Here is a 27,410-nt window from a genome sequence, read left to right as displayed (position 1 = left end):
CTTAATCCTTGGGCATGTCCACCAAAGGTGGACTCTAATCTTCAAATTTGTCTGTTTTTCTTTAAGTTCAGTCATAGCAAGCGTCAACTTATGTTCATCAAATTGCCTCTGTAGGGCTGGGGCTCTCTTTCTCTTTCTCTCCAGTTGTGTTACTTTACATTCAGCAACAACAGCTTTTTCCCTGGCTTCCTCCGCAGTTTGCCGTATCAAAGTAGGTTCCTGTATCAATTTCTGGGTGGTTTCTGTATTGGTATTATTTATACTTTCTGTATTTAGGTTAATTTTAGTGATTGAAACATCCACTTTCGCATTTATCGTGTCCATTTTCCTGTTAAGCTGATCCAATGAGTCATTTATCTTATATAATGCAGCCACTAAAGCCTCTTCTGTCGACATTCCTCTTGGTTTTAAATATACTGGTACAAAGGCAGCAACAGAAGGAGCAGGGGGGCCTGATGATGGACCTCTTCTGGATTGTTGCCAAGTCCTCCCAGACCTTAATGTTTTGTCAGCAGTTGACTGGTCTGTTTTTCCTCTTCCATTTACCATAACACTTAAAAGATTCAAGGTCAGTCCCAGAGTCTCACGGTTTTTAACTTGCAGCTGGAAATTCCCCTAGCCCAGCTCTTGTAAAACAACCGGTTTCAAAGGCTTCCACTAGGGGGAAACAGTTTCTATTTGTAATAGTCAACAGTATCTTCTTTTCAACAATCCAAAATTAGTTTCAAATTAGTTTCAATTTTCAGTTACTTTTACTCCTTTTTAAAGCAGCCAGAGACAGTAGAAACAATGTATTTCTCTTGTTTAACTAGCTGTCAATGAACATTCTAAACGCTGTCAATGAACATTCCAAAAGACATCAGTCCTACTAGCAGCCCGTTTCCAGGGTCAGAGCGGCGGTGTTTTAAATCTCTTCACTCTCTCCCACAGGCATACTCAATCCGCAACTTCCCCCTCTCTTCTCCTGCCTCCAAGAGGGGGTTTAATGTTCTTTACTGATGGAAATTTAATCTTTTACAAAAGACTTTCCAGGACTCCAGCTTGCAACTTCATTGCCTCAGTCTATTTACAAAAGGGGAAGGCGGACTTCCTGTTTTGAACCTCCCCGTTACGGTACCAAATTAAACATTTAGAAATCCAATTCTTCCGCTTCAGCTCTACTCACGGGTAATTACTTTAAAGTCAAATTGTCCACAGGAAAAGGTCAGCGCTCTCCGGCAACAGCTATGCGGCTTCGTTCCGTGGAAGAAGCAGACGATTCGATGCACCACGCCGCTCACCCCACGTCGCTCTGGAGCCCCAAAAACCGGGGTTCCCCACGAGTGGGGGAGGCGCAAAAGGTGCCCGCCGAATCCCACGCTCACAGGCTTCTCCTGCCTGTGATTTTAACGGGTCTCCGCCTTCGCCGTGGCGGCCAGACCCAGATTCCCACGGAGCAGATTCCTCCCAGTCAGAGGAATTCCGCCATTACCAGAGGCACCTCCCCAGAAGTCCAGTGTCATGTCTTAAGCCATCCTGTGAGAACTTGCAGTGAAATTCCAAAAACTTCTTGGAAGTTCTCAGAGCCCTGGGATTACAAATGCAATAAACGTCACTGGTCCAAAGGCCATGGCCAAAACATGATAAAACTGGGGGTGTACAGCTTCCTGAGAAGTGAACTGTCTAGGTTGCTTGCATGGCAGTTTTTCAGTTAAAATTTAATTTTGTGCACAATGCTCTCACACCTTTCTTCCCTTCGGGGATGAAAACTAATCGACCCAAGACAGTTTAAAAACAACAAGGTTTTGTAAAGGCATTTTGTCTCTAATCAGTAAGATTCTTTAAAATTTATGGTTTCTTGTTAGGAGAAAGTTTTATTTTTTTCAAACTGCTCACAAGAAAGGGAGAATTTTTGTTAAAAGTAAGTAATTGCCATGAAGGTACAGAAAGGCCCAAGTCAATTTTTAAAATTTGCATCTGCAAACATTATTTTTTATTTTTGTGTCAACAGACCCATGAAATAAAACACATCACCTGCAGATCATGAGTTTGATATTTCCTTCTTCCAAATGTAATCTGGTTGTGGCAAGGGTAGGGGAACACCAATCCATAGCCATGGATCAAGCCAGAACCCCAGCAGAAACTCACCCTCCCCAGAATTCCCACAGGGTCAGTACAGTTTCATCAGTTGCTTCACAGGCAAAACCCAACAGTCCTCATTAGCTTCAATGGGCCAAGCATCACCAAGTCTCCCCATAACTGTTGCTAATATTTAGGCCCTGGCCTCTTATTCAGACTCTCTTTGAGCCTAATTCTTGGTATTTCTGAGACAACTTGACCAGGAGGGTCAGCCAGGCCATCCTAGACACCAATAACACCATATGGAGATGGTCTGACCTGGCAGCAGTGGGACCTGTTTAGAGTGGGGAAAGTAGCTGGTTCTAGAAAGGGTGCTTATTTGATCCATCTGTCATCCTCTTAACAGCCTCACTTTCTTGTCCTCATGTAGTCTTTTCTGCTTCAGAGTCACCCCAGGCCAACCTTGCTTCTTCTTCTCCAGGTGTTGCCACCACCCCTGTAGGCCTTTGCTCTCTTCCCACCTGTAGGATCTTGTGTGAGTTGGGCTGGGTGATTGACAAGTTGTGAATCCTCAATGAGCACACTGAATCTCAGGCTGCAGGGATTTCAGCACAGGAGGAAGGAGGTTAGTCCAAGGCAAATCCCCATGGATCCCTCACACAGAATCTTCTGCAAGAGCTGCAGGTTTCTAGTGCAATAAAATGTTCCCATGACAAATGAGACAAGACTGTTAAAGGCTGGATCTGCCTTGTAAAGCCAAATGCAAAAATCCTGTAAAGATCACTTTCTCCCATATGAACCTACCCTACAGTTTCTTTTGGTGTGGAGCGGCTGGTGCTCTGTGTCGGCCCTAAGAGTGTCCCCACTCACTCGTAGACTTGATCACTTAGCTTTTTGACACATGAGTAAGTTTCAACAATTCCAGGCCTGAGAACCTAGGGGAGTCCATGGTTTTGCTGACAAAAGAGGTTCTCTGCGAGAAGCTGGAGGGGCTGACACCTAGTTGGTTTCTGCTAACCCAGGTGTGCTCACTTCATCTGCAGCCATTTCCTCCATTATCAGCCAGTCTTTGAAATCTGACCTGTCCTTAGCTCTGCTACTGCTGGCCAGTGATATATATGCTGTGGATCTGGTCCTCTTCTGCTTGACAGTGGCACAGTTGGGCATTGCTCAGCACTGGAGATCTGCTTCAAAGCTACTAAGGAAGGCTGGGATAAACAACATCTGGAATGTAGTCCTATCAGAACATCTCATGCAACTTAGGAAGGTAGTGAGAGGCTTCTCTTAGAAAGAAGCATGGCTCCTTTTCTACTTGTTCCTTAACAAGGACCGGCCCTCCCTTTCTCCTCCTGTAACCCAGGTCTCCATGTGCAAAGGCTATATGGTGGCCGCCTAGATGCAAGGGCTGCTCTGAGTATGACACCAGATCTCCCTGGTGAGCTGGAGCCTTCTGTGCATATACGGGGGCCATTCTCTGAGCTGCTTTAATGTCCATTCTGCCTGACTCCATATTCAGTGATGTTTTGCATGTGCATGTAACTGGAATTATTTTGTTTGCATTTTTATATTGAAACAATAAAAAGTAAGTGTGGGGGGAAGAGGAGGACAGTTAACTAAATGGAAATGACATTAATTGGAATATAACTAGTCTAATTTGCTATCAGGAGTTGGTTACTGGGACGTGACTATTTCACCTTGAGAAGACTTAGCATCGATTTGCAAAAATGTGGTTGAGGCTTGGGATTCACCTTAGAGGTGCCAGGTGTGGAATCAGGTAGATGCCCTGGCATGCAACAGCCTTTGCGGTGCAGGACAGGCCTCTGGAGCATAGGAAGTTCGGAGGAGGAGCATCTCTGCAGGGAAATGTTAGATTACTGGCTGCCTGGCTCAACCGTAGGAACAGAGTACCATGTGGTGGCATTGGAAAAGCCTCAGAAACACGCAGGCTTCTCTGCATGCTTCTTGACACACTTCCACAGAAGTGCAACCCCAAAGAAAAATGAGGCATAAGGAGAGCTATCCCAAAATTACTTTGAATTCCGTGACTGACTTAAAGTAAGGTACATGTGTACAGGACTTCAGCCTCAGACTGCTCCTGCTTGTCATGGGAAAAAGGAAGAAGAATTTACTGTTTTATTCCTTCTATTTCTCCTGTAGCATTTATGGTTCCTATTGCTGTTTCTTTACTCTTCTTGCTTTGTTTTGTTTTTTAATGTAGATGTTGTGTTGTATTTTATTATATTTTTAATGGGTTTATTGACTATGTCCCCCTTGGTGGCTAGATAGGAGGCAGTAGAGTAGGGGGTCTCCCAAATGAATAAATTCCACATGGCACAGAAATACTACCTCCCTGGCCAGCTGAAATCCTACATACAACAGCCCTCTCTAGTTTCCAACCTTCCTAGACATATACATATACATATATATATATATATATATATATATATTCATATAAAGATTCTCAAAATTGCTGGATCTTGCTGCCACTAATTATGTTGTTTTCCACCAAGTCTGTGTCGCCCTGGGGCATATGGGCAAGAAAGCTCTCGGTGTGCAATGAACAATTTTGCCCTTTACTCCAGGGCTGCTTCCTTTCCCCTTTTTCAGACCTTCTGGAAGCACTCATGAGGATGGGTGTCTTAGCTCCCCTAAGCGAAGCCTCGTCCAGTAGGAGCATGTGGCTTCCAGATGGCTGGGCTGGGCTGGGTCCAGGTGGTGCTGAGCAAAGAGAGCTGTCATGGTCCCAGCTGGCAAGTGAGCTGCCTGGAGGAGGGTGACGTGGCAGTGTTGGGAACTGACCCCTCGCCCCGTGCCTGGATGGAAGAAGGGGACAGGAGGCCAGTTGCGGGCACTGCCACTGGGTCTTTGCCCTTTGGTAGGGCAGCTTTTGCTGGCATTTGGATGTTTTTAGAGCTGGCTAGGATCATGGCTCTGGCAGGCTGGCATGGCAGGGAAGGATGAGGAGGGGAGGGAGACCTTGTTTCCTAAAGGATCCAGGATCCCCTGGTGCTTTGCTGCAGAAGGAGGGAGAGCAGCAACAAGAGAGAACATGAAAACTCTTGTAAAGGTTTCGATTGCAGCCCCGACTTCCGTCACTGTGGCAACATGGCATAAGGTTTGGTTTCCATAGCTACCTTCACAGCTGCGGAACAAGCTATAGATACTTTGGGGAAAGAGAAGGGGGGTTATCCAGAATGAGCCAATTTCACAGGGAAAACAGGAGTTCATCCTGTGGGGTATAGTTGCTTAGGAAAAAAACAGGAGTGTGAGTGCTATATTCTGCAGTCTGGCCCCCTCCACAGGAGCTTCAAATGGGTCACAACACAGACTTCAACAATGTTGTGAGAACACTTCCTTTTTTATTTTTTAAAGCAAGCTGCTAGTCCCTAAGGCTCAAAGATATGTCCCCAATGTCTGGAGAAATCTCAGAATCCAGAGGGAGTTGTGATGACTAGGATTTACAGCTGTATGGCTTCAGTGTCATGTACACTTCTTTGTTCTTTCCCATGACTAGCAGAGGAAATTATGCAAAACAAACATGTCCTTAAATTGCATAATATACGCATGCTGCAGGATTCTGTTTTTCTTTTTGCAGAAATTGTTTAAGCATGGCAGAGGATTTTGATGGGGGGGAGGGGAAGGGGGAAGTGCAACCTTAATTTTATGGTCCTGTCTAGATGTCCGTGTCTCATCCCCAGTCTTGCAGCTGAGCAAACCAGGTGCATTAGGAAGTATCCCAGAAAAGGGGGGGTTGCTTTTTCCCCTCCAGGGTATGGATGACCTAACTGCAGACCAGTCTCCTGGACTGTGGAAGCAGCGTGTCCCTGAAATGAGAGCCACCTGGTTGTGCTGAAGGTGTTTGTTTAGGGGAGAGCATTGGGTGGGCAAGTTCACAGCTGTTTTCTAACCGCCTTATGATGTGCTTTCTTTTCTCTCCTTCCGGCCACCACCTCCAGCTTGTGGAGCAACCCTGCAGGACAGTCAAGGGAACTTCTCCTCGCCCGAGTTTCCCAATGGGTACTCTGCACACATGCACTGCATCTGGAGGATTTCCGTCACCCCCGGGGAGAAGGTAGCTGCCGCTCCAGTCCACCTGTCTCACAACCCCTGGCCCCTCCCTCTCCTTCTTCCAACTCATTGCCATTAGGGAGGCTGGGATACATGGAAGTGACTGTTTCCAATCTGATGTTGTGGGCTGAGCTTTCTTATCCTTGGAATCCACAGCCCACAAAGGGAAGGCAGGATGGGATCACCCAAGTGAAGCTGGATCTGGGTGTGTGAGTGAAGGCTTGTCCTCCCCTTCTTGTGCAGTGTCTTCCTCCTTTGACCCCATCTTAACACTGCTTCTGAAGTAACATTTCCCTTAGTTGTGAAAACTAGGACATTTGAATGCTGTGATGCTGGAAAGCAAAGTTATCAGGTGCATGCTATGAGGAGAAGACTCCAGCTTTGTGAGGGGCCTTTCATAGTATTACAAAGATGCATTTTCAGGACCAGAGCAGGGAAACAAAAAGATAGAAACTCAATTTCTTTCTCTTGTTTACTCAGCTATTTGTCAGGTTTGCAGACAATAACAAAAATTTCCCATCATCTGTTGACCTTTGCCATATCCGTGTCTCTAATACTGCTCTCTTAAGCTGTAGGTTTATTTCTGTTTCCAGTGACTTAAAATAGAGAGTGATCATTCACATCAAGCAAAGTGTGAGCTGGACTCAGGCACAGAAATTGGCGGCCATTTCCAGACTTATGAGCCTAAATGACTGCTATCTTGGAACAACATTGTCTGCAATTGTTTTCCACAGTTGCAAAAGGACACATGGTTTCAGCAGTCAGAATTTGAAGTTGTTGGGTTTTTTGTGCTTCTGGAGCTATTCTGGGAGGTCTAAAATCATCTCAAAAGTGCAGATCCAGAGTAATAATAGGGGAAATCTGAACCAGTGCCAGTGGCCTGTTGGCCTCTTCAGTATTGCTCACAACATTCCACGTGGACTCAGAGGGCCACATGTTTAATGGTGCTTGCTTGTGCACTTTAAAAGCAGCCTGAATTACAGCATGACACATTTCTGCTAAATGAAGAGGCGACAGCCCTGACCTGATAAGGAATGGGGCAGAGTTTAAGAAGGGCTAAGTTCTGGGACCTGAGGGAGCTGACAGCTGACCACCAGTTCCAATAATCTGGAAGCAGAGATGTAGTCCAGAACAGGCAGGGGCAAAGACAGAATTGGAGCCTTTGCACCAGGGCCCAGACTCTCGGTTTTTAAAAGAGAGAGAGAGAGAGACAGTTGGTCTCCTAGGAAGAAAATTACAGAACATTTTGAAGTAATGTTTTGTACCCGCTTCTTACTCAGGGTGTAACCTCTGCTTGCTTCTCAGATCATTCTGAACTTTACATCCATGGATCTGTACCGAAGTCGGCTGTGCTGGTATGACTACGTGGAGGTGAGAGACGGATTCTGGAGGAAGGCCAACCTGCGAGGTAACCATTGGGAATATATTGGTGGCCAAGCCATGGCATGTAGCTAGGCCATATGGAGGCCTATATCTTGCCGCTGGAAGAAGTTTCCATGTCCAACTTGTCTGACATCCTGTGAAATATTCACTAACTGACCTTCCAGTTTATAATGCCAGATTGATGCTTGGTTTGATTTGTATTTCACAGCTCAGGGGAAGGCCTTAAGGGGTTTAATGTTTGGGGGCATAATTTCTTTCCTCTTTGCAGTGCAGAGAGAAATATTAGAAACTCCACTCAGTCATGGGCAGGGGAACAAAACACGAAATCTTTGAACCGTTTCCTTTTCTCCCTGTGTACTTACATACTTGTGTAGCACCCAATATGCTCACTTGTGATGAGAAATTGTACTTCCCTTAGAATCATTATCAGCTCATTCATCAGTGGCCATATCTAGGGCCCTTTGGAGAGTGTGTTAAATTCAATCAAGGATGAATCCAAAGCACTGCACTTTGTTCCTTCTTTACCTGAGAGCAGTTTTACTCTGCTGTAAAGGACTACCTGGTTACAAGAACTGTAGTTTGGGCAGACTATTTTAAAATGATGGCGGCAGATATGTGTTGGTGGTCTGTGATTAATAAAGTAGCCAGTTTGCTCGCAGCAAAGGCCCTTAGATCAGATGGGGCTGCACTTTGTCATTTAGAAGGGAACGTCATCTTGAGCTAAAGGCAGCATTTGATGTAAAATCTGTTCCTTTCCTGGGCAATCTGCCCAGTGGTGTAACTGTTCACCAGAAGTGTGTCTAATTTACATTATAAACTGGCATGACTTTAACAACCAAACCTCTGCTTCTATTATGGCCAGATATAAGACTCCTTTAGAATCCATTTTCTTCTGCATTTCCACTGTTTTCCAGCCCTTCAATCCTTTCTTGTACGATTTCATATTCACAATAAATTATGCAATTAAAGTTACATATATGTGTATATAAGCTTTTATACTTTTTCTGTTTTTCTTCTGCTTCCAAGATCCAAGTTATCAAAGAATTTTACACATTTGGCAATGGGTTGGGAATAGGTTAGGGCTGGGTAGCTAATCTTCCTTTAATGACCTTTTTCCATTTCTGATGTGTCAACATGCTTTATCTCTTTATTTCTTGCTCTGCTCACCTTGTGGCATGTGCATGCTTCATGTTTTATTTTGTTTTTAATATTTTGTTGGAAGCTGCCCAGAGTGGCTGGGGCAAGCCAGTCAGATGGGCTGCATATAAATCATAAAATTGTTATTATTAAAGTTTATAAGGAGTATATGTGACCATTCAAGAAATGGTATGGCAACAGAGGTGCAAGTGACATACCCAAGAAAGCCTGTGGTTTTTCTCCAGGTAGGTTTTGTGGGAACAAACTACCAGAGCCCATCTACTCTACGGACAGCCGCCTCTGGATAGAATTCAGCAGTAGCAGCAACTGGGTGGGAAAAGGATTCTTTGCTGTTTATGAAGGTATTGTCTTCTCTTCTTCAACCTGGCAGAGTCAGGGGAGGTAGGGGTAGAGGTTAAATTTGGGAAGAGCTAGAAAAAACCTAGAAACCAGAATGATATTTTTCCTAGGTTTGGGAATCTGAGAAAGTGTCATGGGACTATTTCACAGAAGGAAAACGGGTGTTGCTCAGAGAAACACACACAAATATCCTAAATGACACAGCACAAACAGCACAAATAAACAAAACATGAGCAAAACAGACACACACACACAAACCACATGAAAGCGGGTGACTTCTGTGCCAACTTCTAAAGACCTGCTGAAAACTTCTTTATTCCTCCAAGTCTATGCAGGCAAGAATACCCATCCCAGAACGATATGTTGATGCTTGCTTTTAGCTTTTTTGCTTTTAAATTGTTTTCTTTTATGCTTTTATTGTATGCTTTTTATCTTTTTAATGTAAACCATTTTGATATATTTTGTGATTTAGCAATAAACAAAAAGACTGCACAACTCAAAAAAATCAGCAAAACAAAAAGAAGTAGGCAAAACACACAAAAGCAGGTGGGCAAAGTACATATCCACACCTAAAAAAGAAAACCAACAAGACATCTCCCACCAAACACAAGAAGGCAGTAAAATCTCTCTCTCACACACAGCCAAAAAAGAAAAAGAGTAAAGGCACCTGCCCCTTGCCTCCCTGTCCCCCAAACCCACCCGGCAGCAGGAGGCTCCCTTTGGTCATTCTGGTGGGTTTCAGTGGGAGGTTGCCAGACAAAGCGCGGGGCCAAGAGCCAGTCTGGGAAAGGGAGAGGAGAGGCTGGGGGGCTGGAGGCCTACGGTTTACTTTCCAACCAGTCCTGCATTACTCTTTTTTTTTTAAGGTTTGAATTTAAAAATCAGGAGGAACAGGAACCAAGTGCAGTTCCTGGTTCCCCATATCGGGGACATCAGATTTAAATAAATCTTATCAAGTTTTCTACCCACCAAGGAAAGCAGCTTGCACAGTCCATCTCCCCAACTCACCTTTTGGTTGGTCTCTGTCTGGCATTCATAGGGGAAATTTCTTCTGTTACATTAAAGGCAGCCAGGCGGGCTTTCCCTGCATTAGCTGGTGGTGAGCTTCTCGCTCTGGAGCCTCATTCCCAGAGGCTCCCTTTCCAAGAAATGGGATGTGCATTTCTCATACCTTCATGTTCTACTTCCAGCCATCTGTGGGGGAGATGTGAAGAAAGACAGTGGGCACATCCAGTCTCCCAACTATCCTGACGACTACCGGCCCAATAAATTGTGTGTCTGGAAGATTATCGTCTCTGAAGGATACCACGTGGGGCTTTCTTTCCTGTCATTTGAGGTACCAAAGGCATTGCCACAAGCAACTACCAGCATCTGGGCTGCCTTCCCAGTAGATCACCAGTGCTATATTGTACCATAAAAAAGGACCTGCAGTTCTCCCATTCCCCAAGACTCACTCTCTCTCTCTCTCTCTCTCTCTCTCTGTGTGTGTGTGTGTGTTTGTTTGTTTCATATGCATGTTTTTAAAAATGCAGATAGCATCTGCTGGAGTGTATGTGTGATAATGATCATAGTTGCCAGCAGGTAGGGAAAGGAAATTTTACCCTGTCTTCTACTGTTGTGGTCCTGATGAAAATGTTTCCCTTTAATCAGCCCCCCCCCCCCCCGGAGCTGCTATTTGCATTTTTAAAAATTATGTGCATGTTAAGTGCCAAGACAACTTTGATGCCATGTCTGCTACAGCCTTTAGCACAGGGGTCAGCAAAGTTACCGCGTTTAGGGACCCCTGCTTTAGCCTTTTCTAGGATCTCAGTGCCTGAGTTCCATCCACATTTGAAAGCAACATGAGTAAAGTCAACAGGCTAGGATCCGGAAAACCAAAACCTCATTCCTGTCACATTCTCAGCTTGGGCCCACTCAGAGCTTATTTGCACAGTCACAAAAAGCACATTGGACTGTACCTCTCAAGACTGCAAGGTGGGGTGGGTCACATGTTTCACTGTTTGTCTATTTATTTATTTTTCAAATGCCCTACACACATAAAAGTAGCATATCATGGAATCCTTATCCCTTCTGGGTCTAGACATGGCAACCTAGGCATTCTACCCACCGACGACTTACTTGCTCACTCACAGTTACTCATTATTGTTACTTCTTACCTCATGGCAGCAGCATACAAGGCATGTGGAACAAGAGAAGGGCAGCCTGCACCCTCAGGACTTAAAATCTACATTAGGCTGGACAAGCAGAGAAGCAGGGCAGGAAGGATGGGCAATGGTGGAATCTACATACATATTAAAAACACTGTGAAAATGCTTTATTAAACAACGTTTGTGGGGGGGAAATGTTGAATTTGCCATAGCTCACCATCGCCATCTAGTGGTCACATTTGTATAATGCACTTAAAGCATTTTATTTGCAGCTGTATAGCTGAGTCCAATGAGTAGCAGAGATAGAGTAAGACAGGGTCCAGTGACGGTGGAAGAATGAGTAAGGCTGTCAAGGTGGGTTGTTTGAAGTGGACCTTTGCACCATGAGGGGAGAGCAAGTGTCCCTTCCGAGTTTGGGAATCTGTTATTCTTTCTGGAGGGCTTGTGGATCTGCCCACCACCACCGCTTGTGACTGAGACGACCTGCAAGAGTCAACTCTGGCAGCCCCATGCACTGTGTATCCTGGCTAAGACTGCATGAAATGTTCCCTAATCCTGCATTTCCCCCTCATTCCCGCAGATTGAGCGCCATGATAGCTGTGCTTACGACTACCTGGAGATCCGGGATGGTAACACAGAGACAGGCAATCTGATAGGGAGGTACTGCGGTTACGATAAGCCCGATGACATTAAGAGCACCTCCAACAAGTTGTGGATGAAGTTTGTGTCAGATGGGTCCATCAACAAGGCTGGCTTTGCTGTCAGTTTCTTCAAAGGTACCCCCAGTCCTTCCCCTAGGAAGCAATGGTGTTGTACATCAGCATCAGTTTTCTGTGGGATGGGGAGCAGATTTCTGTGGGCTGAGCATCTGTGCTTATTCAGCTGAAAAAAGGGCACATAACGATGCCACTTTCTATGTGCTCGTTTGGATCTAAAGGATCAGCTTGTTCAGCCCTCTGATCTGAGATCTTGATCTTAAAGCAAAGTGCTCCTGAAGATTCACGCCCGCTCACATGCCGCAGCTGCCTAGCCTCCCCCAACCGGGTGCCTTCTGGATGTTTTGGAGTGCAGCTTGCATTAGCCCCACATCTGAAGGGCACCCGGCTGGGAAGGCTGACCTTGCATTTTGCTGGGAAGGCATTCCATGTGGTTGGTGTGTTCCTGTTCTGGCAACGAGGAGGCAGGCTTCGCACAGGAAAATGTGTATTTTGCTAAGCTGAGGAAACCAGCATCCTCTGACTTCCAGAAGCTGTTACTTTCCTGCCTCCAAGGACAATTTTTTGTATGTATTTATGTAAAGGATTTTTAAATCCCATATTAAATCAAAAGACTACCAAGACTTCTCATCTTCCTTCCTTTCTTCTTTGCAGGACTGGTAGCTTAGTTTCTTTCTCTCTATCTCTCAAGTCTTGATAGCTACCTCTTTGAGGGCACGATATGAAAAAGAAGCCCTCCTGGAGTTTAAGAGAGGAACAGAATTAGATGGAGAGATGCATTGCAGGGGCTTGGGCTAGGTGGCACTCTGGGTCCCTTCCAACCCTACAGTGGTTAGGTTCTTTGACCCCAAAGTGGGCACCAAATAGACACCCAGCACCCTGGGACTTCTCTGCTGTTGTCTCCCTAGAAGTGGACGAGTGCTCCAGGCCCAACAACGGAGGCTGTGAGCAGCGCTGCGTCAACACTCTGGGCAGCTACAAGTGCGCCTGTGACCCTGGCTATGAGTTGGCACCAGACAAGCGCAGGTGTGAGGGTGAGTATCAGAGGAGTGGGACCTCTCCGCCACAGAGGGCCTCCTTTTCCTAGTTGATGCTACGAGGGCACGGCGGAAATCATTTTATTGAAGAATTTATACACTGCTTCTCTTTAACATGAAAATGACTTACAAACAGCCAAAGTAACTACTGAATTAAAACAACAAAAACCACTTATCTTATCGTAGCCCCAAACAGCAGCAACTGACTGTTCAATATTAGCCCTTATTGTGTTAGTTACCTAGAAGTGTAAAAATAATTCATGCTGGTCAACAGCCTTCTGAAACAGCCAGGCCTTAGCTAAGGAGTAAAGTGTTGGGAACTGGCATAACCTCTGTAGGGAGTGAATTTCTCAGAGTCAGTGCCACTACCCAGTGAACTGTGCTCCTAGCAGATGACCTGCAAACTTCATATTAGAATGGCATTCAGAGGAGGCCTCAGATGTTGAACAGAACAATTGCAAGATCCCATATGAAAGAAGGCAGTCCTTAAATATATATATAGGTCCCAAATCGATTAAGGCAGGAGGTTGATTTCACACCCTTCGTAGCACAACAGAGTTCCACACAGTGCCCACGGGGTGATAGCTTGGGATGTGAGAGCCATATGCCTATCATGATTGACCTGTTGGGTTTTCTGTCCTGCAGCTGCCTGTGGCGGATTCCTCACCAAACTTAATGGCTCCATCACAAGCCCTGGATGGCCAAAGGAATACCCGCCCAACAAGAACTGCATCTGGCAGCTGGTGGCACCCACTCAGTACCGTATATCCTTGCAGTTTGACTTCTTTGAGACAGAGGGCAATGATGTGAGTGCCTGGCTTTAAGCAGAACTTCCTTCACTAACCCTTTGGAGTGTAACACCCCTTAGGAGGGTATCCAGCTACCTTGCATCCCCTGGGATTGGGAAGTGAAGAGCGTCTTGGCCTCTACACCACTTTCTGAGGGTCAGAGGTGAGGTGTATTCTGACACCCCCCTGAGGAAAATTATTCTGCAACCTTGGAGCAGCCACCCAAAAGGCCCTGATCCATGCTGCAGTTGGTACCTGAGTTAGTATTTCAGGGGAAGTATTGAGAAGGAATGAGTGGCAGGGGTGGAGGGGGAAGGGCAGAATGTGGATAGAGAGAAACATTTCTCCCTGTCCCCTAATAATAGAACTCGGGGTCACCCAGTGAAACTGATTAACACTAGAAATCAGTACCGACAAAATATTATTCAGAAAACACATAAGTAAATTGACTTTACTGCCTGGAGTTGTGGTGATGGCTGCTGTGTTAGATGGATTTGAAAGAGGATTAGAGGAGTTTATGGAGCAGGAAAGGTCTTTGGGGGGCTATCACCCATAATGGTTACGTGAACCTCCTTGTTCAGAGAAAGGAAACACAGAATGTCAACTGCCGGGGGTGCAATCGCATGGAAGGTCTGCTGTCCTCATGCCCTGTTGGTGAGCTGCCCAGAAGAATCTAGCTGACAGTGGAAAACAGGATTCTGACCCGGATGCAGCCAGGGGTCTTCTTAGATTCTTATTAAGAAAATATTGTTGTGTCCTTTTGTTCTCTACAGATGTAAATGCACAAGAGGGGAGCCCTTCTCATCCTTCCACCCCTAAACAATGTAAAACATCCCTGTACCAAGGGAAGATGGCACATGGACATCAAAGGCTGTCTTTCTGTGCTTGGGGCTGGAGGGAGCATATTTTAACCTCAGGTGTCAAAATACTGTGGGCTGCATAGAAGATCCGCAGACTCTTTCCTCTGGCCTCTCGCCCACCTTCCGTAACTCTAGGGAATCACCTGTTTCTGCCTTTCCCGCAGGTCTGCAAGTATGACTTTGTAGAAGTGCGCAGCGGCCTCACTTCTGAGGCCAAACTACACGGCAAGTTTTGTGGGGCGGAAAAGCCTGATGTGATCACCTCCCAGTACAACAACATGCGCATTGAGTTCAAGTCCGACAACACTGTCTCCAAGAAGGGTTTCAAAGCTCATTTCTTCTCAGGTAGAGCCGCTTGGTGCACCCAAGGCATGGATATCTTTTGGCTACTTCCTCTCATTCCACCAACTAACCCCTTTTATACACTTACCTGTGCTTAGAGGGTGCAGTCCCTGATCTCTCCCCACAGGAGCACTCTGGGGTTCTTTAAAGGATTGCTCTGCACTTAGCTCTGTTGGCAGATCCCCCTGGAAGGAACTCACCAGGAATAGTGTTCACCCCCCACTCTTGAACTGGGTTTGAATCTTCCTTGGTCCTAGGAGACTTAACGTTCCACTTTGCACCAGCTGAGGATAGGATGACCCGCCCCCAATGCATACTGAGTCCCTTAAGAACTCCACATTTCAGAAATCTGTATTTTAAACCAGCAAAGTATTCTGTCTACACAGTGAGGTATTCAACTTCTTTTCAGGCACACAAACATGAGTCTTGCCTAACCATCCCGATTCCTTTTTTTCCTTCTCTCTTGGGCACTGCGTAGACATGGTGCTGTTCCTCTTCTTTGCGTGTATACTTCCAGAGCATTGAATTAGGAGGGAGTTAACATACCCAGTAAGTTGTCAGTCAGAATACCATGACTGCTATACTCCCAGTAATTAAAAGATCTACTGGTTTCCTTAGGCACCCATGGTTGCTGAAGCCCTGTTAGCGTCATGTGAGGTGCTATTCCCTTGTCCTGTGCAGCAGGTGAGTCTGTTTGACTATGGAGCCATGTCTCCTGTGTCTAACAGTAGCCATGATTTCTGCTCCTCTTTACGGAGGAGATTGATTCTTGCAGGAATCTTGTTGTCAGAAGCTCCCTTCGGAGCAAGAGAAAGCAAAATTGCTGAATTCATGTTCCTCTGCTGAAGGGCCATTAAGACACCCATTTTTCATGCAGCCCCAGTGGTGTAACCTCTTCTCAGACCTTCTACCCACAAGGAATTAGAGCGTGTGAGTGGGGATGCATGCATGGGATCTGCCCCTCTATCACCCATCTATGGGAAGGGCATCCTGTGCTCATTTAGGCTCCCAAATGGTGTGGAATCCTGATTGTCTAGGGTTCTACATCATGCAGGAGCCTATTTAGTTCTACCTTTAAAACATCTGCTGACTGCCAAATCAACAATGTCCCCTGGGGCAGTTCACACAGAGTCAGGCAATATACATTGAAAACATTAAAAGCCATCACTTCAGACTTCAGCCTGAAAACCAGCACAAGCAACACAACAACATTTTAAATCCAGATGCAGAAGTAATCTGTTCCATGGGGGGGAAACATAGTTCTAAAAGGTCTGGGAGAATGAATGAAAAGGTCTTTGCCCAATGCAGAAAGGTTATTCATGTAGGCTCTGGGCATCCCATAACTGGAGCACCCCTGCCAAATAACCCACCTAACTCATGGAGGTGACCGGATGGGGGGGAGTGTGGAGGTTGGAGTGCTCTTTCCTGCATGCATATTCCATGTGCGTATAATACCTGAAGAGGGTTAGATTTGCCAGCACACCTGTAGTTTCCTTCACACTTGGGGCAGACCTAAAGAAGACTTGCCACCGAGAGCAGGCTGGGCTCATGGTCTCCTGCATCCTGCACCTGCTCTCGTTCTGGCCTCTTGTGCTAGTCTTTCTATAATAGTTAACATGCAGAGGAGAGCCCACCACTGTGGTCGGGCTCTTTCCTTTCTTAATTGCTCCTCATTCATACCAAGTGTAATCGGGCACCCGCACGATCCCTGCCTGTGTCATCTCACATTAAACTGCTGGGACCATACATTTCAGTCCCCATTGACATGAATGGAAGTTCAGCAGAATTTGCTTTGCAGGAAACTCCCTTTGTGGTGCTGATGGGGGATTTTCTGCTGGTGCAAATAGCAGGTTCAGAGGAAGAATTTTCTTCAGGACCACAACAGGGGAGGAAGCAGTTAAACTCTCCCTCCATGCCTGCTCTTAGCCCCTTAATTTATCAGCCCCCACCCACCCCACCCATGTGCCCAATGCAAATTGAATTTGTAAAATACCGCACCTTGGACGCAAAGATGCATTTAACATCCCATGTAGTTTGGCTTTTGAAAAGCCCATCCAGACGTTCTCTCTCATGTGTGTGAAAATGTGTTTTTTGTCTTGGCCTGAACACAAGTAGCCTTAGTCTCAATCCTATGGATGGCCCATTGGCATCATATGTTGCTACAAAGACTGAGCTAATGTGTATTAAATAACACCACTTGCTGCCTTTATCTGTGAAAGCCCTTGCAAAGTGGTTAAATTACAGCATAAAGCAGGAAAAGAGCAGAGTTGCGGGGGGGGGGGGAGAAGTTGAGGGAATACCTTGTAATTCCCAGGGCTGATACTGCCAAATGCAGCCCTTTTTAAAGTCCCCTTAACTCAGATACTGCCTTTTATGCTGGTATTTAATAAAAATTCTCTTGAAACAGATGTAGCCTCCAAAATGGAATTTGGTTAAAAAAGCCCTAATTTTCTCACGATACTTGTGCCACTGCTGAATTTATGTCCCTGTCTATATTTTTGCTCATCTTTATACAGTCTGCAACTAGCAAGGACATTTAGGATATTCTGCTTCTCAAAGAAAATGCATTTGTCAGGTACAGAAACTAAGCCATTTGCAGGACTTTATGACTGACAAACTGGCACAGTGTTTTGAGGAAAACATTGCCTTGAAAAGGAATTGGAGAGATTTATTGGTGATAGTTGCTTTGTTGTCAGTCTGCAGCTTCTGACAGCTATTCTTCAAATATGTTTTCTTATTTGGAGTGAAGTGTTTCTTACTAAATTGCATTGTTTTTGCTAAAATTGACTTCTGGCTATCTGATGTGCACTTAATTACATCAGATTAAAGAGCCACTTCAGATGACATAATTTAGGCATCTGTTTCCCTTTCTAAGCATTTATCGTGAGCCATCCTTTTTAGCTATCTGAGTTGCTAGTTAATGGGAGATGCAAGCAGTAGCTACAGTTGTGCTCAGCTGAGCTTTTTAAAATTCCCATAGATTCCATAGGGGCAATCTGATTCTAGGGATGTGAGTATAACTAGATGCATGATGCCAGTCTATGTAAAATGGGAACAGTCAGATGTGAGTTCAGTATCCTAATCCTGAACAGAGTGACTTTGAGATAAGTCTGACAGGACCATATTCAGTGCTCATTCTGCTCAGAGCAGACCCATTGCCATTAATTAATCTAAGTTAGTCATATCCATTAACTTCCATGGGTCTGTGCTGAGCAGGGCTAGCACTGAATACAACCCAGTGCAACTTTCTTCCTATGAAGTGTGTGTGAGAGAAGTGCAGCCAGCAAGAAGCTTTGCCAGATGCAGATGGTCAGCTGCCCTGACCTTACAGAAGCTGGTATTGTTCTACCTGATTTTACATACTTCTTAAATATGCACGCTGGGGAAAGAGCTGGTTGTCTGCTGCAACTGCAGTCAAGGCCAAGCCTCTCTCGATCACAGCTTTGTCGTGGTTTGTGGCCAAGCCCTTCTTTGGGCTCCTCAGGAGCATTCTAGCACCATTTCTCACTGGAAACCCAGCTGGCTTCCCTTGCTGCACACGCCCCACAAAGCCAGGAACTGCTTGGGCGTCTTAGGGCTCATCCCTGCTTCCACTTGTCCAATGCTGAGAAAGCTCGGGTCCAAGCAGTTTTCCCTTCACCTTCCCTTTCCCAGGGAAAAGCTGCTCTTTAGCTCTAAATCCGAGCAGAAATCATTCCTGAGGAAACCTGAGCTGCCATTTGCTCCATCTGGGTGTAGAAAAGTGAAGAAGTGTAGAAAAGCCCTTAATCTGCCACATCCATCGGGTTCCATCTGGTGCCTTCTCCTGCTTGTACTCTCCTGATCCCTAGAAGGCACAAATTCCACAATGGGAAGCCCTGACCTAAATGCTGCTCCAAGTCAGCATTGACTTGGAGCCAAATCCAAAGTTGGTCATTTCTTGAATGACAGACAGAGCTTTCCATTTTCACATTGAGCCAACTTGCCTTCTTTAAGGTACTGCATCCTCTAGCATTGCTCTTTTCGATTTTTAACACTCACGAGGCGTATGAACTCTGCAAGTTCACTGCTTTTCCTGCCTGTCCTATGCTGTCTGTGTGCTCCACACACTGTGCTCTGCTTGACCTTTTACCAACTCCACTCTCAGCTATGACACACTTGGCTGTGGGGTTGCACGCCCTTCTTCTGACCACATCCCAAGGCAACGTGGCTTTTGCTCTGCTTGATGGCAGCTTCTCTGTTTCTCCACTTGCTTTGACAAACCCTGATATAGGATAGGCAGTGGGGAGCCGACACCCCTTTTTCTGGACTAGTTAGGCATTGTTGTCAATCCATCCTGAAGATTATTTGCCTTTTTGCAGGAATGATCTGTCTGATGTATGCAGCATATAAGATGGGGCAAGACCCCCCCCCCCAATACACACAGAGATTCTAGAGGAGAATGTAGCCAGACCACTGCTGGCTCAGAGAAGGCAGAGGATGTTGGGAAACCATTACCTGCTTATGTTGTCTTGTGTTCCATGTTGTCTTGCTACTTTCATGTCAGTGCAACAAAATAATCTCTGGTTTCTGAGCAACTTTTATCTTGACACTTTCAAAAGCAGGCTGCCCCAGCTGGCATAATCAGCAAAAGCTTCAGCAATGTCACAGGAAAGACATGGCAGGGAAACAAAAGCCGCAGAAACTCTCAACGGCTTATTAAAGGCCTCTGTGTATGCAGATGGCCCAATCCCCCCCCCCCCCGTGGGAGACGACCTGTTTTGCATGCAGGAAGTCCCGGGTTCAGTTTCTGGAGTCTTTGGTCCACAAGGTCTCAGCTAGCCGCGGGGCTATGAGAGATTTCTGCCCAAGGCTTTGGAATGATGCTCCCAGTCAAGGCTCAAAGGAACCTCGCTTGCTATAAGGCCTCTCCACATCACCTGATGAGCATTAAGCAGAGCCCTTGGGTGGGATCAAAGTCTAGGCAACAACTTTGTCAGTTTAAATTATCTTATTAGATTATCATTGTTTAATTCCTGGATAAACCTTTGAGGATATCTGCAGCTTTTGTTCTTCTGTGAAACCCTTGAGGGTGGCTGATCCTGAAGGGTTTGCTTTTGCATCATTATGCCAGTACCTGGTCATTTGCTGCAAAGGATTTGGTTCTGGGGAGCAATCCCTTTCAAGACTGTGCTTGTCTCTATAACAGAAGTTGGATGTATGAGTATTCTTTAAGTCATGTGTGAAGTAAGATGGGCTTAACCATGTGCATGCATGTGCTATTCCCTAAATCTAGGTAGAGCCACACAAACATTTACCAAGTGGTAATTTAGCACAGAGTGTATGTAACCATTTGGTTTCTTTGTACCTCCCAAATGATAAAAGGAAGTTTACCAAATGTCAGATGTGGTAAAAAAAATTGTCTCATTCCAACTCTCCGTCTATAAGTCAGGTGAAAGCCAATGAAAGGTTTGTGCTTCCTTCTTCCCTCTCCTGGATTCCGGTCCCCATCAGTGCACCCTGTTTGCCACCCCAGCTTAGAAATATCCCCCCCCCCCCCCAGTTCTGGGCAAGGCATTCTGCAGCCTCCATGTATGGCATCAGATGAGCCCAGCTTCTAAAGAAGATGGCTTGGCCACTTTGTTTGTGAAGGGTGCTCTCTTGCTGTTAGCTGGGGAACATTCAACTAGATCAAAAATCATTTGAGTTGGTTTTGGGGTATGGTATGTTTGAATTACTTTTTTAAAAACAAAAGCAAGGCATGTAAGGTATCCAGGAGTCACCCAGCAATCAAGAAGCCAGGAACCATCCCAGAATAAAACCCAGCCAACAAGACTTCAGAGGCAGCAGGGTGAGTACCTTGTTATCTTCCTCTTCCTTATGGTTCAAGGGAACTCACCTGAGCAGAGGCTTTATTGACTGTTTATATATAGGAACTTTTGACACTGTTAAGATGAATGTTTTTAGCCTTCTTAATCTGTGTACTATCATGTCCCTAACAGGCCTTGCAAATGAAACACAAAATGAATGTTGGAGGTATTTGTTACTGACTCAAGATCTGCTGGTAAAGGAATGTGCAAGCTTCCGAGTAGCACTGAATTCTAAAGCAAAAATCACAACGATAAAGTAGTCCTGGGAAACCTTTGCCCACCAGGCCTGTGCCATCACGCCATAGCCCCTGCAATCTGCCTTCAAAGTGATCCCAATCAGAACAATCTGGCCATGCAGATTGTCTAGAGAAAGCAAAACTGGTTACAAATACAGATTTTATCCCGTGCTCGTCAGATTGTGTCTCACAGTACTGCCAGCTCATCACCAGAACATCACCACCAGAACATCAGCGAACATTATTAACTATTGTTAAGTTGTGGCTTTTGTTTTCTGCCAAGGAGCTCAAAGCAATGTTTTGCTTTACAACAACCCTGGGAAGTAGCCTGAACAGAGAAGTGGCAATGTTCAGTGCAGCGGGTATATCTCAGAATTCATCCGGAACCTTGTTGAACATAAATCTTGGATTACCAGGTCCCTGCTGGGCAGTGTGCTTAGAGCATATCTGTATCCCCACTACTCGGTTCCCACAGACATTCAGTCATTTTTTTCATTTCACTTTAAATTTGTATACTGCCTAACTCTGTTACTATTCACAAGGCAGTTTACAAGCTGAAGAAACAACAAAATAGACAGCAATGTTCACACACCTAATAACAATCTGACCCAGTGCAAAAAAGTCACAATAGCTTTAAAATAAACAACATAAAATAAAGCAATATTCATTAATATTGGGGCAAAGCATTAATCCATTAAAATGTAGTAGTAAACAGTATAATTAAATATCAGCAAATAAGAATTAAACAGTTTACACTTCTCCGTTACAATAAAGAATTACTAAACAATAATCAATAAAAAATAATGTCAAGTCACAATGCATAAAATACCACAAAACATACAACACCATGTAAGAGGATCAAATTGAGAAACAAGGACACACAACTGAATTATTTTTTAAAGAAAGATCCCTGAACTCCTCTTCTCTCTCCCTAGCGGCTTCTGCTGTGCTCCCAGTCGTGGTCTGGGAGGGGCTCCTCAGGCGGGGGGGGGGGAGCAGTTGGGAAAAGCCATTGCTTGATGGACAGCAGTCTCCACAAGCTGCACCCCATTCATGCTGCCATTTGCAGACTCCAGTAAGGCAAGAAATGGGCAACGAGGGAAAGTTGTGCAAAGCCCCTTCAATGGGCATCCTTGTCTTCCTAGGATTGCTCCGGATGTGCATTATGCCACCACATCAGGGGTGCAAGTAACAGGCAGACTTTGTTTGTTGAAGTGTTGTTAGAGCTGAGCAATGACTTTTGAAGATAACAAAAGCCATCGGTGAACACCAGCCTTTTCATGCCTCACAAGTTCTGTGTAGCTTGAAAGCTTGCAAAGTTAAACCTAAAAGGTATCAGTCTAATATAAAATATAATAGTCATACTTATTTTTTATTCTTATTCTTATTATCACTTACTATGTTGGGTGAGCTCTGCAACAGTTCTCTGCATGAAGGAAGAGATTCCTTTAAGCCTATGATTTCAAAACCACCAGAGCTGCACTGCTGGGGGGGCTGTCCGGATCCCTGTGCTCCTGTGAACGGGGCCTGTGGCTTGCAGCTTTGACTCTCAGCTGGGGGGTCATTCATAGTACACACAGGTGGTGCAAGGGGAACAGTCAGCATTTTCTGTTTTTGCTTTTTTAGAAAGAAAAGGGAGAGGGAGAGGGAGAGGTGAGAGGCACGAGGGAGCAAGAAGACAACAACTCTTTTTATATGCAATACTTAAATTCTGTTGGGGTTGGCCATTGTTCAGGCAGAAGACAAAGCAGAGGAGAGGCATATGCAAGGCAGCTGAGCATTCTGGGTAATGTAGGTTTATAGTCACATGACAAAAAAAAAAGATTGAATCAAGAACTAGTTAAAGCCACTTGTGTGAAACCGTCAGGAAAGAAAGAGAGGAGACAGAGGGACAATAATAGATTAAATGCAGCTCCATCTCTCACTTCGGGATAAAAGAGGGATCTTCAAGCAGAAAGGTAAATGCCAGCAGCAGAAACTACGTGGAAAATCAATAACACTCAAAACCTGCTACAGTTTTAGCTGTTGTTTTTCATTTTGCAGTTTTTGTCTTTGCCGTTATTTATTTATTTATTTGCTTGCTTGCTTGCTTGCTTGCTTGCTTGCTTGCTTGCTTGCTTGTAATAACCATGAAGAAAATTACACAAAATCACGTTCATATATTGTATAAGTACATCAGTGTACATATTTAAATATATAGGCAGCTTTTTAACATTAGCTCAGAAACATCATTTAAGCTCAACAAACCCCAGACATTGGTTAGCTTTGATTTCATGTTAAAATATACATTTTAAGATTCTCTTGGTTTTTATCTCTTCCAACTATATATAAGGGTTTCATCTTTTCAGCATGCCTTGCGCCAGGGTGCCTACGTGCACCCCACATTGGAGGGTGCATCACGTGACACGTGCTCGCACGCCGGGGGGTTCCACGCTGGGCCTTCCTCTCCCCACGGCAAGTGCCAGGAGGGGGCAAGGATGAATGGAGGGCACCTGGTGGCGGTGGGGGGTGACAGCCCCCCTTCATATTGGTGGGGCTGGGCCCCCTGCCTCAAATTATTGAGGGGACTGAAGCCCCTTGCACCCCCTATACCTGGCACCCCTGCCTTGCGCTATATTTTATCTATAATTGTTAGCCACCTTGACAACAAATATTTATGCTGAATGTGCAGAAAATGTAAATAGGGAAGTACATTTTTTTCTTGCTTCTACAAAGACCAAAGATGCAAGACTTGCAAAGCTATAAACCAATTCCTGCCCTTCTGTCTCTTCTCACACAGGTCACAGTAGCACATCTTCAGGTGCCCAGCAGCAGGATGAAACCTCCCTTGGATTCCTTTTCCAAAACTGTCTCGAGCCCCATTATTTGTCACTTGTCCTAGTGATGTAGCTCAAACAACCTAAAGTAACTGAAGAATAGCTCCCTAGAACCCATTTTAATATTTTCCTCAAGCTCTCTAGGACCCTGGTGTAGCAAAACCTTGTAGGGAATGCAGGAAGAAAACTACTTGGTGTTTCAGCTCCTCTAGCAAATACACATTTGTGCGCATGCCCTTCTTGTGGGGAAAATTACCCTTCTCAGCACAGTGGGTTGTGTCTGGGTCTGAATAAAGTGTAGGCAGCAGAAAGACCACTGAGTCCACTTGAGGAATTGCAGAATCCTAGAACTGTAGTGTCAGAAGGACCCTGAGGACCATCTAACCCAGGACCTGGTTAGCATGAGAATGAATCCCTCTGCCTTAGAGCACACACCTCAGCAAGAGGACAAGATCACCAGAGTGATGGCAGACGGTAAGAAAGCAATCCTAGGGTGCTTCTGCCAGCCAAGGAATACATGGGCAGCTGGAAGTGCGGCAGGTACCTGGTGCTTCTCTGATGATTCAAAATGAAGTCTTGTGGTGTGTGGTGTAGTGGTTAAGAGCGGTAGACTCGTAATCTGGTGAACCGGGTTTGTTTCCCCACTCCTCCACATACAGCTGCTGGGTGACCTTGGGCCAGTCCCACTTCTCTGAAGTCTCTCAGCCCCACTCACCTCACAGAGTGTTTGTTGTGGGGGAGGAAGGGAAAGGAGATTGTTAGCCACTTTGAGACTCCTGAAGGGGAGTGATAAAGCAGTATGGGGGACTCCCTGATCCTGAATGGGGCAACTGTGCCCCTGAAGGACCAGGTGCACAGCCTGGGAGTCATTTTGGACTCACAGCTGTCCATGGAGGCACAGGTCAATTCTGTGTCCAGGGCAGCTGTTTACCAGCGCCATCTGGTACGCAGGCTGAGACCCTCCCTGCCCGCAGACTGTCTCGCCAGAGTGGTGCATGCTCTGGTTATCTCCCGCTTGGACTACTGCAATGCGCTCTATGTGGGGCTACCTTTGAAGGTGACCCGGAAACTGTACAACTAATCCAGAATGCGGCAGCTAGACTGGTGACTGGGAGTGGCCGACGGGACCACATAACACCGGTCCTGAGAGATCTGCATTGGCTCCCAGTATGTTTCCGAGCACAATTCAAAGTCTTGGTGCTGACCTTTACAGCCCTAAATGGCCTCAGTCCTGTATACCTGAAGGAGCATCTTCACCCCCATCATTCAGCCTGGACAGTGAGGTCCAGCACTAAGGGCCTTCTGGCTGTTCCCTCACTGCAAGAAGTGAGGTTACAGGGAACCAGGCAGAGGGCCTTCTTGGTGGTGGCGCCCGCCCTGTGGAACGCCCTCCCATCAGATGTCAAAGAAATAAACAACTATCCGACTTTTAGAAGACATCTGAAGGCAGCCCTGTTTAGGGAAGTTTTTAATGTTTGAGGTTTTATTCTGTTTTTAATGTTCTGTTGAAAGCCACCTAGAGTGGCTGGGGAAACCCAGCCAGATGGGTGGGGTATAAATAATAAAATTGTTATTATTTAGGCAGATGTAAAACAGTGATATTTGTCAACAGGTATCCAAACAGCCCTTATCCAAACAGAGGCCATTACATGTTAGCATAATGCAGCTCTTCTTACATTGTTGTTTGTTGTATCTGTTTTGTTAGAGCTTTTGTGTTTGTGATTCAGAAATGCACGCGACCTCAGGCTTAGGCTTGTGTGCTTTAGTGCTCTGGGATCTGTGTGCACAGTTTAAGGTTTAAAGGTACGCAAGTGCCACCTTGTGTTCTTTACCATACCAGAGGTCCCAACACTGCCAGGTCAGTGTCATTTCAAGTCAGACAGCTCCATGGATGGCCTTCTGGTGCAAGAAGTTGCAGAGTTCCAGTAGAGCCTATTCCACAGTGACTGTAAATCAGAAACAGGTAAAGGAGCAATTCGGCTGCATCAGCTCTGTTCCTGGGATGTGTCCTGATGTGCAGATGGAGCCCCGAGGGAGTAATCACGTCCAGCCTTCCTAATGAGGAAGCAAATTCATCTTTAAAGAGGAACATTAGGTCTTCTGGCCTCTCCCCACACTGGGGTGCATGCAACGGGCCGACCTGCCAAAGACGCAGCAGCAGAACTGCCCAAGAAAAGAAAGGGATTGTATACATCTCTTTCTCTGAGAAAAACGAGAGGATGGTGTGAATGTGTATACACCTGAGATGCATTGGATCAGAGTACCAGGCAAGAAAAGTGGGAAGGGACAGAACAGGACAACTAAGTGGACAGTATTGGTGTGAGCAGCAGAATTGTCCCAGCCCTCTGCCTGCTTGAGACCAAAGAAAGCAGAGAGAGAAAGGGAGGCAGTTGCAATTGGCTTGCTTAATTTGCTTGCCGTGCCAGAGTTCTAGCAGCACATCTGTAACCAACATTTTGGCTTTTAAGTTCTTGCTCTTTTTGGTTTTAGTTCTAAGCAGGGTAGGGAAGCCAAATCAAGTGGGGGAGAGGTATTTTTAACCCTTCCCACAGCACTCTTTTCATAACCCAAATTCAAACTGCTGTTTGCCCCAAAGGGAAAAAATGTGCAGGTACATTACGTTTCCCCTTTATGGAGCAAATAGCAGTTTCAGGTGAGCCATTTATATTGGGGAAATGGCATGCTGGAAAGAGTTATAAGCACTCCTTTCTCCCAGCACATCTTTCCTGTCCCTGGGTGGGCCGGAGTATATGTTCTAAACCAAAGGGAGGTGCAGATACTTTTCAGGAGCAGCATCCAAGGTCAGCTCCCAGAGGTGAAGGAATTGAGTGAAATGGTTCCCTAGAGGCGTCTACTCTAAACACCTACAGGGACGCCCAGCACCTGAACTGAGGCATCAGCCACAGCTAGCTCCAGAACTGCTGCTGTAATATTAGTACAGACGGGTGGACCTGCCTGTCCAACCCTCAAGTCCAGTTTGGGTCCTGCTAGTTTTGAACCCCATTGCAAATAGGCTTCTAAGCTGAAAGGAGAAGGCAGCCCTATCAGCAATCCTCCTCTGGGTTGCACCTTCCTGAGCCTCCTGCCAATGCGGCTTCCTGCAATCTGGCAGTGAGCCATTTTGGGGGGCTTTGATTTTGGGCCCTGGAAATCTCAGTTCTCTTTGTGCTGTTAGATTAGGATGCCAACAGTTCGGCATACCCAGAATTTCTGCTGATTTAACAGGGTAGGATCTTAATCATCTTCCAAGGATGTTTCTTGAGCTGTGGGTAGCATCCTTCCCAGGTCTCAACCTTGTCTCTACTGCAAACAGGTACACCAAAGTTGTATTGATAGCCATCACTTGAAGCTCGGCTGAAGGTCCTGGAACTGTGCTTTAGGTTGAATCAGCTAATTAGACCCCTCTGCCTTCAACTAGACTGCAGTGCTTCTTCTTGATGCAGTCTCTCTCTTTCCTGTAGCTGTGTCCCTCTCTATATCTTAGCTGCTTCTTAATTTGGCTGTTTGTGGTATGTACTGTAAGAGTATGGCCTCTCACTGCATGCCCCTCCAACTGATTATTTAAAAGTAACATTATTTTTCCCCACCTCAGCTCATTCCCTTGTACTTCCTCTCATCTTTTCTCCCTCTCTCA

The 27,410-nt window shown here is 45.6% G+C and overlaps 1 protein-coding gene and 1 long non-coding RNA gene across 4 annotated transcripts in view; both read left to right on the top strand.

Moving 5' to 3' along the window:
• BMP1 (bone morphogenetic protein 1) overlaps positions 1-27,410 on the top strand; it is a 138,539-nt gene that overhangs the window by 101,438 nt on the left and 9,691 nt on the right. For all 3 annotated transcript variants that reach the window (XM_080982350.1, XM_080982351.1, XM_080982352.1), the window contains exons 8-15: positions 6,015-6,130; positions 7,432-7,534; positions 8,892-9,008; positions 10,197-10,342; positions 11,734-11,929; positions 12,778-12,903; positions 13,552-13,712; positions 14,719-14,899. In XM_080982350.1, coding sequence (XP_080838476.1) covers positions 6,015-6,130; positions 7,432-7,534; positions 8,892-9,008; positions 10,197-10,342; positions 11,734-11,929; positions 12,778-12,903; positions 13,552-13,712; positions 14,719-14,899 — 1,146 coding nt within the window. The remainder of the gene's footprint in view (positions 1-6,014; positions 6,131-7,431; positions 7,535-8,891; positions 9,009-10,196; positions 10,343-11,733; positions 11,930-12,777; positions 12,904-13,551; positions 13,713-14,718; positions 14,900-27,410) is intronic.
• On the top strand, positions 14,909-27,410 carry LOC308463877. The gene is made up of 3 exons (XR_013979764.1): positions 14,909-19,655; positions 19,748-20,705; positions 23,740-27,410. It is a non-coding gene; the product is annotated as an uncharacterized lncRNA (long non-coding RNA).

This window comes from Podarcis pityusensis, assembly GCF_964106645.2.
Source record: "Podarcis pityusensis genome assembly, chromosome: 15".
Lineage (NCBI taxonomy): Eukaryota > Metazoa > Chordata > Lepidosauria > Squamata > Lacertidae > Podarcis > Podarcis pityusensis.
Note: the sequence above shows the minus strand (reverse complement) of the source record. Positions and strands in the feature narration are given on the sequence as shown.